Source organism: Ylistrum balloti, unplaced genomic scaffold (assembly GCF_031769215.1).
Source record: "Ylistrum balloti isolate Yb309-2 unplaced genomic scaffold, AGI_CSIRO_Ybal_v1 Utg369972, whole genome shotgun sequence".
In the NCBI taxonomy this organism is placed as follows: domain Eukaryota; kingdom Metazoa; phylum Mollusca; class Bivalvia; order Pectinida; family Pectinidae; genus Ylistrum; species Ylistrum balloti.
In genome coordinates, this window is record NW_026782064.1 from 271,691 (window position 1) to 283,369 (window position 11,679).

An 11,679-nucleotide genomic window follows, 5' to 3' on the forward strand; every position below is an offset into this window, starting at 1 on the left:
AGTAAAATTTTGTTCGTAACAATTAAATAATAAATAACATTATCAAAGATCAACGTACATCATATGTACATATCCAATTCGTCTCATCGTCAGTGATTCTTCTAAATCTCAAAAGTTTGGTCTTTTCTAATTCAACATGTACATCAGACATCCATTCATACACACTATCTCTCACTTAGCACTTATACCAACAAATATATACATTGAAATCATGAAACAATGTTAAGAATTTCATTCAGAAGTATGCAAACCAATTAGGTCGTTTACAACAAAGACAAACAAGAGTTCCCTCATGATTGACTGCGAGAGAATCTGAATTTTTACTACCATGAATACAAGGCCAATACATGTGGCTTTTTATAATATCACCTTCCCTTCAATGTTGTTAAACCTTCATTGGAGCAGCTCTGCATTTTATATTAATATGCAATTCTTTCTCAAAGATCTCCATGTTCAAGGCTGTTATTTGTAACTTGCACTATATATTAGAACACATACAATGGAAAGAAAACTAACATTCAATACTTTTAAAAAGATAACTTTTGCACTGATCGTTGAACAGATACACTGGAAATATAACAAATATTTTATACTGTATGGTAACTCTGTGAAACGCCTGTTGATGGAAAACCTTGGGATCAGTCCTCTATTAGGATTGGAGAAAGTAGCAAAGACAAAGGGCAACATCATGCATTTATGTTTCTGATAAATTTTCTGGTGACGAACCAAAATGTAGAATTAAATGCTGAATAATTTTCAATCTCTATTTTTTAAGTATATTAAACTCGCAAGAAAAAATGAGAAGAGTTGAAATGTTTTAAAAATCATCAATCGAAGTCTGAGAGACTTTAAGACATGGACATATTAAAGAATAATTTCTCAATATATTATTTAATATTCTGTATACTTAAATGGAGAAATCAACTTGTAGAACTAGTAGAAGTAAAGAATTTAAATCTCACCACATATTCAATCAAGTTGATATTGTCTATCGTCCATGCTACTACCCAAAAGTCCTCACAATTTCACGTGATAAAATTCCCCCTGAAGATGCCTGTAATGATCACAAAGTCTCGGACGTTTGATCTCTGATATTCTCTAATGCTGCCATAGTCCGCTGCACATTTTCTGGTCGGATTAGACTGAAGTCAAACAGGTTTATCACATGAAGAAGGAGGTTCCTGCACAGGGACTTGGTAACAATATCCTGTCCATGTTCCTCAATGAATGTGTCACAGGCCTGGGGAATCTGACAGTCAGCAATATAGCTACAGAATAAGAAAAAGAAAACATTAAGTCACATGAAAATTATTTCTCGATACAGCAGATCTGTAAATTTTTGTTTCTGGTGACAACTCAAGATGAGTTGGACTCAAAATTGTGAAACCTCGTATTGTCTTTGCCTCTGTTGTCTTTTCTTAAAATTCAAATTTTGCAGTTTAAGTAAAAGCTTGGAACAAAACGATCATATTTCTTGCTGTAATCTTAAAACCGCTTAGAGTACTTCCAGGTAAATTTATTTTCAAAGTATTAATTCTGGGAATTATTCCATCTTCAATCACAAAGACAAATGAAACCTTTCTGTACAGTTATTTGAACATCTACATTACTACTCAAAACACTTGTCAAATACCAAAATGGTTCTTACTCGTGTTTCATAATATGGAGATTCCAAAGTTTCATCAGTTCTTTTTCACCTTCATTGACATCTGTGAACTCATCTATCATCTGTGAAGAAACAAAGAAAACATGAAATCTAAAATGTTCAAAAACAACCAACACTGTAGGGAAATCTATCAATCTAGTAGAATGTTTTGTAACTACTTACTTAACATTATGAGAATTCTTATCAAACATTGATGATAGTCCTATTTGTAGTTTGATTAGTGCTGCAGTCTTCAAAATGTAGTGTCATTTTACAGGGAGTGGAGTATCTAATGCTTTCATACAAACCTGGACTGTTTTTTGCCGCAGCCATAGTGGATCGCTTTCCTCCTCTGATTCTACATTGATTTCCTGTGGAGTAATAGGTAAGCGTGTCCCAGTTTGATAGTATAATCTGAAAATAATAAAAAGATATTATTTATTATTCCAATTCTGTAAGTGATTGTGTCTGGTCCCTATAAACCATCACCTATTGTGTCTGGTCCCTATAAACCATCACCTATTGTGTCCTGTCCCTATAAACCATCACCTATTGTGTCCTGTCCCTATAAACCATCACCTATTGTGTCCTGTCCCTATAAACCATAACCTATTGTGTCCTGTCCCTATAAACCATCACCTATTGTGTCCTGTCCCTATAAACCATCACCTATTGTGTCCTGTCCCTATAAACCATCACCTATTGTGTCCTGTCCCTATAAACCATCACCTATTGTGTCTGGTCCCTATAAACCATCACCTATTGTGTCCTGTCCCTATAAACCATCACCTATTGTGTCCTGTCCCTATAAACCATCACCTATTGTGTCCTGTCCCTATAAACCATCACCTATTGTGTCAGGTCCCTATAAACCATCACCTATTGTGTCCTGTCCCTATAAACCATCACCTATTGTGTCCTGTCCCTATAAACCATCACCTATTGTGTCCTGTCCCTATAAACCATCACCTATTGTGTCCTGTCCCTATAAACCATCACCTATTGTGTCCTGTCCCTATAAACCATCACCCCTATAAACCATCACCTATTGTGTCCTGTCCCTATAAACCATCACCTATTGTGTCCAGTCCCTATAAACCATCACCTATTGTGTCCTGTCCCTATAAACCATCACCTATTGTGTCCTGTCCCTATAAACCATCACCTATTGTGTCCTGTCCCTATAAACCATCACCTATTGTGTCTGGTCCCTTTAAACCATCACCTATTGTGTCCTGTCCCTATAAACCATCACCTATTGTGTCCTGTCCCTATAAACCATCACCTATTGTGTCCTGTCCCTATAAACCATCACCTATTGTGTCCTGTCCCTATAAACCATCACCTATTGTGTCCTGTCCCTATAAACTATCACCTATTGTGTCCTGTCCCTATAAACCATCACCTATTGTGTCCTGTCCCTATAAACCATCACCTATTGTGTCCTGTCCCTATAAACCATCACCTATTGTGTCCTGTCCCTATAAACCATCACCTATTGTGTCCCATCCCTATAAACCATCACCTATTGTGTCCTGTCCCTATAAACCATCACCTATTGTGTCCTGTCCCTATAAACCATCACCTATTGTGTCCCATCCCTATAAACCATCACCTATTGTGTCCCATCCCTATAAACCATCACCTATTGTGTCAGGTCCCTATAAACCATCACCTATTGTGTCCCATCCCTATAAACCATCACCTATTGTGTCCTGTCCCTATAAACCATCACCTATTGTGTCCTGTCCCTATAAACCATCACCTATTGTGTCCTGTCCCTATAAACCATCACCTATTGTGTCACCAGTGTCCCTATAAACCATCTACCTATGTGTGTCACCTATTGTGTCCTGTCACCTATTGTGTCCTGTCCCTATAAACCATCACCTATTGTGTCCTGTCCCTATAAACCATCACCTATTGTGTCCTGTCCCTAAAAACCATCACCTATTGTGTCCTGTCCCTATAAACCATCACCTATTGTGTCCTGTCCCTATAAACCATCACCTATTGTGTCCTGTCCCTATAAACCATCACCTATTGTGTCCTGTCCCTATAAACCATTACCCATTTTGCCCTGTCCCTACGAACCATTACCTATTGTGTCCCTGAACAAGCTGCCGGTTTGTTTGATGATTGTCATTTTCATGGTCCATGAACTCTGTTAAACTTTCCTCAGGTCGTTTGGGTCTGAAACAAAAAATTTTTTAATAAAGAGTAGACTAGGATGTCATCAGGAAGCTTTTATACCATGTTATCTTAAATAATAACAAGTAAATCCTTCATTATTTTGATATAACATTATTTCCTTCAGTTCTCAGTAGAATGTTCTTGTACCTGTAAACAATAACATGAGTGACTGGCGTCCGCCGTACAGGTCCATTCCGACTAAAAGCGTATCCTATGTGACTATGTAGATCCTGTGGACTGCCAGCGTATGCTCCGTCATAACGCTCATTAATGGATACATCCACCATAGCACCTTTTGGATGAGGCTGTGAAAATGGGATTTTACATCACATCAAAGGGGCAAATTCACCACAAACTTTGTAATTGTTAAGTCTCTTAAGTTTCTTGTTAATATTTGACACAGAAAGTATCTGCAGAATTTGTCAAAACTGGATAAAAATAAGCATCGAAAATTAACTATTTAATGCGTGACATATAATTTGGTCTAAATAAGAACATGAGGCTTAAAAGGGGAAATTATTGATTTTTCATTTCTGTAACCAATGGGGCTCCCCAATGGGAAATCAGATTCAAGATTAATTGAATATCATTTATTTAACTAAATCGGTCAAAAGTTCAAAATACTCATACTGCTTATGCAGATATTTATTACCAAGAGTATTGTTCTCTGGTAGTTTTGTGGAAGAACCTTACCACATATATAAAGTTAAATCGTGCGTGACAGAGGCGGAGATGTTTAAAGAGGTTGTAGAGCTGCATACAGTTGAGTGAACACCACGGACAGTGAAGATCGTCTTTCGCTTCCGTTTGCTGCCTTGAATTGTTGTTATATAAAAATTGATAAAACATACGCGTACGCTTCTTTGGCGTTGTTTGATAGGCATCTTTTGGAGAAGTTTTCATCCCTGCAAAGACACAAGGTTGATGTAACTTTAAAAACAAGACATCTGGGACCTCTTTCTCACGATACATGTACTAATTTTGCTGTTTATAATGACCTCCTTTTACCTATTCCTTCTGTTGAAGTCTAAAGTCTCAAACTTCTTGTATTTGAATATGGGAGTATCAACTTCAAATGGGAAAATATTACATTCTTTTTCAGAGTTTGAAGCAGTACAATTTAGAATGTGTGGGTTGGGACATTTCATACCTTGAATGTCAAATAAATTTAGGTTGTGACACCAAAATCATCTGTATTTTTTTTTGTTTTTTTGGTCAAACAAAGGAAACACATACCTGAGTTATAATTGGACAGAATATGGCTGGAATATTGATTGTTGCTGAGGAACTCCTGGTGAGCGTCCAACATGCCTGAGGTGTTGTGGAGATCCTGAGCCGTATCTGTCCAGCTGATGGTGAAACGCAGCGTGGGATAGGTGTTGAACACTTCAAATGCACCTACAGCCTACATCACAACAGACCCACAATTAACAGGACTGTCACACACACCTCAAGTTGTTTTTAAAAACTTTTATTAACACAGTGGAACTTCCCAAAATCCATATTTCTCAAATTCAATAACTTTTTACACTGAAACAATGTATGGAATTGTTTCGTTTTTATTACAAGGATGATAAAACTTCTAAAGGCACATTTATCTCATTATTGTCAAACTTGCTCTTTATTACTTCTACTAAATTGCCCCACAATGTGACTGGTTTTACATGAAGAAGTTCACACCAGTAGAACATGTGAAGTAGTTCTGACCACTAGACCAGAAAAACTATTTCAACTTCCAACAAGTAAATCATGGAAACTACTTCCAATCAGTAGATCAAAAAGACTAATTTGACCAGTGAACCATGAACACTGATAAAATCCTGTGATGATAATGACCACAAACTTTGGGCCTCTGAGAAAACCGACAAAATGTTCAACACATGAATGCCCACTTTTGCATACAAAATTTCTATAAATAAAAGCAGTGACCTTGACCTTGGAACATTAGAATTTCATTAGAATCCCTTAAGGAATTATATTGTAGGAATGATATAGATTCAGGATGTGACAGGACAGACATGGCTTTATTAATCATTCTCATAACAAACTAAAGGGACATGGTAATACTTCACACCAAAAAACTCGGAAGGCTTCTTAGCCTAAACTGAAAACATAAAGACACACATATAGTGTAATCCTTCTTTCTTTTGAATGCAATTTACTTTTGAAAATTTGTGATCCAATCTGAATATCAAAGTGAACTGCTGTAAATTTAACCCTAGATAATAAACATTGATTTTCACATCTAACATTCATTGCTCTAATATAAATATATTTACCTAATGTGCAGTTTATACCAAATCTACATGTACAGTACATACAACTGTAATATGTTTCTTAAATCTTTGGTTAAATCCAGTGTTGAAGACAATTTAATCCCCTGAAAGTTCAAGTTTATGTTTGGTAAATGAAATACTCTGGTAGAGATCCGGAGTATGAATTTATGACTGGGCCACTTTTACACAAAGCCATGCAAGCTTTGAAAAAATCTGTGATTGATCTCCACATCTTAATCAAGGGTCATCAGAGACAGGTTATTTAATTAAATTTAAGTTTGAAAAATAACAAAGGGCAATAACTCCTAAATTATGCAAAGAAAGTGATGGTTCTGGTGCACTGCGTTTCTCCTTGTTGAGATCTATCTACCTATGAAGTGTTATGTTTATACCTCATACAATTTTAGTGTAACACTCTGGACAAAATTTAAGTATGAAAAATAACAAAGGGCAAAAACTCCTAAGTTATGCAAAAGTGAGTGATGGTTCTGGTGCCTTCTTGTTGTGATCTATCTACCTATGAGGTTTTATGTTGATACCTTTTAAAGCGAAATTTAATGAAGTTACAATTTAATTAAACTGGTTTGGGTATTGTGCCATAAGCTGCCTACAAGGTGTCAAATGTTGTTCTGGTCTATGAACTGACCTATGTCCCTCTAAAATCATACAGTAAGCTCACCTCTTGAAGCCAATTTAGAGACCCAGTGTTCCCACTATAGCTCAAATTTGGGGGTAAAATGAATATTTTGTAATGATTTAGAACCCTTTGCAATTACAGAATCTAGAAAATAGACAGTACGAGAGAAATTTTAGGGGTTAAAATCCTCTGTAGGGAATAAGTGGGAATGCTGAGATCAGATATAAAGGCTCACTACAAGGTGCAAATACAGACTGCATACTCTGGATTTTACAGAGACAGTCCAGAATTCATGAAAGTAAATCACTGCAATCTTGTTCAATATTACTGAAATCATGAAAAAGAAGACTGGTTTACTGTACTTTGCCATCCATAATAGTTTCCCAGGATGCTTGTTTCTTGGGAAGGACTTTCGCATGAAGGTCTTTCAGAACAATTTCATAGTCGCCATCACTGAGCTGGCATCGCTTCTGTCTGTCATATATCACAAGTTCTGACCCATACACAATGGCTGTTTTGTAGGACTGGCCATTTTTCCTCTTCTTATTCATTGGTTCTTCTGTAACATAAGGATCATTGAAGTGGCATACATTCACAGTATCTTCACACTCTGTTCTCAGTTACCTATGCTTATAAGAAATTCTACTTGAACCAAAGAAATCAGTTCATTGCATAAAACATAGTTCAACTGTGCAATATGCATCATGCAAAGAAGGTACATAAGTTACATATGTCAGATCATTGTTCACCTATTCCTCCATACTTTTCATATCCACTTATAGAACCACCTACACAGTATTTTTCTCATTAAACTGGAGACATTTTTGTAGGCCTGGATATTGCCTGTGTGATTTTGTAACAACCATCAAAATTCTTTCTCTATATACACACCATTTTTTCCTTATAACCAGTTGCCCCAACTCTTTCTCTGTTCTGATCTGATGGTGCAAGTTTCCTCAGGGCTCTCACACCCCATTTTGGGACTGGGGCCCGGGGCTCTTAGAATTGGTAAAAATTAGCAGCGTTTTCCTTAGAATTGGGAAAACTTTGGGTCTAAATTGCGAAAAAAGATACTATTTTGCATTGGGAATTCGGCCCCAAATCTGGCAGATCGAGAGCCCTGTTCCCAGTTCCTCATCAAATTGTTTTCCAACTTATTTGCAAAATAGGACCATTTTGCTCTTTTCTAGAATTTTGAATATCGAAAGTTAATAAATAATTCTGTTTTTCTCAAGTTGCTACATCCAAAAATGCTTCAATGTAGTAAGCTTGACAAAACCTTTTTTTTCTGGACCTGAATAATAAAATCTGAGAATTCTGACATACTGTCTAATCTGACATACACTATATATTCGTTATAGATAAAACCTTAGTTTTCTAAAACCATGTATAATTCAACTTTGTCAACATTCAGATTAAACAAATTTCACAACGTGTTTTGTATTACCGTGATCACTAGAGTCTCCGTTGCATATGCCATTAGTGTGTTCAGGAGTGACAGGGCAGGTCACGCTGAGAAGTAAGGCAAATGACTTGACAGAGTGGCCGTTGTGTTGGACAAAATGGTCCTTTGGCACAGAAACTGTTGACACTGGTCGACTGGGAATGCCATTCACATTGGTTGGGTTAACAGACACCTGGACTTTTCCTAGACTAGTCTTCATCACTGGTGATGATGCATCCTACGAAAGTTGAAAAATGGGAGTTTTAAATAATGTCTTTCCTAACGCCATACAATAATTAAAACTTGCAAAATAAACCTTATCAGAACTAGATTAAGACACATATTACAGTGCCATAAAAATGAATTATCCATGAACTTTATAAAGTCTGCAAGTAACAGTTTCATTTGAAGGCATTAGAAACATTTCTGGAAATCACATTATTCTCATCTGCTAGGCTAAATTTAATCTTCACAGTTACCCTGTATCAACAGATTTTAGGCTCCACCAATGTACTGACCCTGGGAGCAGTCAAAGTGTGAGTAAGGAGATCAAAATTTACCAATGTAATTAAAAACTGCAAATATAACATTAAAAATATATTCACTAACCTGTGGAGGTAGTAATGCTGAACTATAAAACTGAGCCTTAAAATTTCCTCAAATTCACAGAAAATATAGTTCAGAGAGAGAGAGAGAGAAAGAGAGGGAGAGGGAAAAATACATTATGTTACTTGCCTTTCGTTTCTTGTGGCAGATTTTCAGAAGTGTCACTTCTACATCTACAGCATCTCTATCATAATCTGTGACAAAAACATATAGTGAAAATTTTACTCTTTATATCAATATCTGTACTTGTGATATTGATTCTTATTGTGCATAGTGAAATATGTCATGTTGTTACTGTGAAAAGGATAATCAATTACATCATAATATCAAAATTATAATTTTGATCGTCAGTGCAATTTCTATAATTACCTTCATCAATATTGAAAGCACTAAAGTTCAGGTTCATAAATTGTGACTTGTAACTGCAAATAAATAGAAATCATATTAATCATGTACCAACTTTCTGTATTGTATCTAATACCACTTGTGAATAATTTCTAATTGTTCAGAATTGTTATATTTCTGCTTTGACAAAAACTGAAAGAGCCAATGAAACAAATACGTCAGTTAAGCATAAATTTTATTTTAAAGTGACACTGACAAAATGGAATTGAACTCTGTACAGCAAAATAAACAGACAAAAATATGATGTAATACCTACCTATCTGTTTGTGAAATTCTTTTGGTTCTTTCTTCTACAGAGCTAAGGATCGAGTCAATTTTGAAATCTTTTCTGAAAGAAGAATATTAAGCAGTTTAAACATGCAATTTAGTGAACACCATACACAAGTTCTTGTTATTTTCTACCATAACATAAATTCCTTTATATTAAAGTACTCTTGATGAACATTTCATCTCTAAAGACAGTTTGTAATTTTCTGGAAGCAGACCATCTTGTGTTGTCGATATGTACATTTTATCCTTTGGCAGCATGGGGTAGGCATATTCCACACCATATTCACTTCAAGGCGACTCCACCGTAAAGACACTCTGACTGTTCATAGGACAATAAACCTATTGAACAGAGTCTAGTTACTTATCAGAACTTCATATTGAGTGTGATAAGATATTTATTTATTTTGAGATATATTTGACATACGATGTGTGACATAAGTTATATTTACATAAATATGAACAAATCTGAAATGCAAATGAAATTATCTACCTTTTTTTGTCTCTACATGTTCTCCTTTGTTTCATGTAAGTCAGCGTGCGGTGTAGGAATATTGGCTGGAAAACATAAGAAATATTTCAGTTTTCAAACATTTTTATAAATAATGTACATAAATGAACTAATTTTGTGTGTCAACAATTCCTCTGAATTTGTTGATGCCTCACACATATGCAGTCTTCTATACGAAAAAGAAACTATTTGCCCACTTTAAAGATGAATTTTGAAATGGTTTCTTCACTTACCGAAGCTATATTTCTTGTCCGTAGGTATCTGTAGATTTGTGTGGGTTCTGAAATTCAAAAGTAAAACCATCATACAACTACTTAAATTTAGACAACATTCAAAATTGTGATTTTGAATTTCCTAACACCACAATTAATTTCAGAACAAAAAAAAAACACCTATAATTCGTTCATTACTACCTTTGTCTGAACTTAAACCTTGGAAATGTTGAAATCTCAATTGTTTAAGGCATCATTTACTTTCATATTTTAAATGAGTAACATTTGCAACAGGTAGCAATACAAATTATTTATTTATTTACTACATTTTAGAATGAAATTTGGGGTTGGGTTCTGACAAATATATTATGATATTAATATTGGCTGGATGGTCCTTGTTTATAATTGTTATAATTCATATTTAACTTGGTCTTTAAATCAGTTAAATATCACATAATGTAATTAATGTATTATAACTATAAATCTCACAGAGAAAACTTTTCTAACAAAATCAAATATTAAGACACACATTTCAACCTGAAATTTCATTGCCACTATCAGTAATCAATATTAATTACCACTGCGTTATTGCTTCAAGCCTTTCCTAGCATCCTATTAGAGTAGTTCATATTTTTCACATATTTATTCAATGTTGCGTGCTGTTAGAAACTTCACATGAATAATCACCCTTGGTTATTTAAACACAATGATGAATGTCAAGATTTTGTGACATGAAATTTCAACATCTTACTTTTTCAATAAATAAAATTTTCTATATTACTGACAACTTCAGTATTCTAATTACAGTATACTAATTGAATATTTCACAATGTCAAAATATTCCAAGAAAAATATACACATCATAGAACAATGATTTAGTTGATTTTGTTTCTAAAACATAACTTACATCCAATATTAGTATTGTGATAAGATGAATGCAACTAAATCATTCTAATTACAAAGATTTTGCTCTTTAAAGATAAGAGCCGATTAAAACGAACACCCATAGAAAACACCATACGGTAGCCCCATATGGCATCTGTGATTTAGATCGATATCCCAATTTCATATAGCATATCGTTACCATCAACAGATGTCAATCAATGATGAGGATCGATAAATGAGAACACCGGTGTCTATCGAATGTTTTCAATCCAAACATCATCGCATTTACCTAAAATAGTTTGTCTTTCTCTAACGAGACAGTACTTATCTGTTAAATATACATGTATTTTGTATCATCTACATCACTAAACACACGTGATATTCTTTGATCGAGCACTAAATTATATTCAACCCGATTAGGCCTGTATCTACATAAATACAACTTCCTGTCTCCAGTCGCGAAAACTGGGACACGAAAAGCAACGCCGATATGTTTACTTTCAAATGCCTGTAAGAAAAGCTCCCGATCAGCCTCTGCCGACTCATTCTGCGACTCCTGAACACCACTGTTATCCTTCTGTCGTTTCCTGTTTTTCAT

General features: G+C 35.1%; 1 protein-coding gene across 1 annotated transcript; it reads right to left on the minus strand.

The window, feature by feature from the left end:
• Positions 1-998: 998 nt before the first annotated feature.
• On the minus strand, positions 999-11,679 carry LOC132547702 (polycomb protein SUZ12-like). The gene is made up of 15 exons (XM_060211505.1): positions 11,580-11,679; positions 10,218-10,264; positions 9,967-10,031; positions 9,463-9,534; positions 9,171-9,223; positions 8,931-8,995; positions 8,199-8,433; positions 7,114-7,310; positions 5,075-5,243; positions 4,532-4,743; positions 3,986-4,143; positions 3,746-3,838; positions 1,954-2,059; positions 1,649-1,728; positions 999-1,268 (listed from the first exon to the last, which is right to left on the minus strand). Exons 1-15 carry the CDS (start codon positions 11,677-11,679, stop codon positions 1,064-1,066), a joined length of 1,857 nt encoding a protein of 618 aa, XP_060067488.1. The 3' UTR covers positions 999-1,063.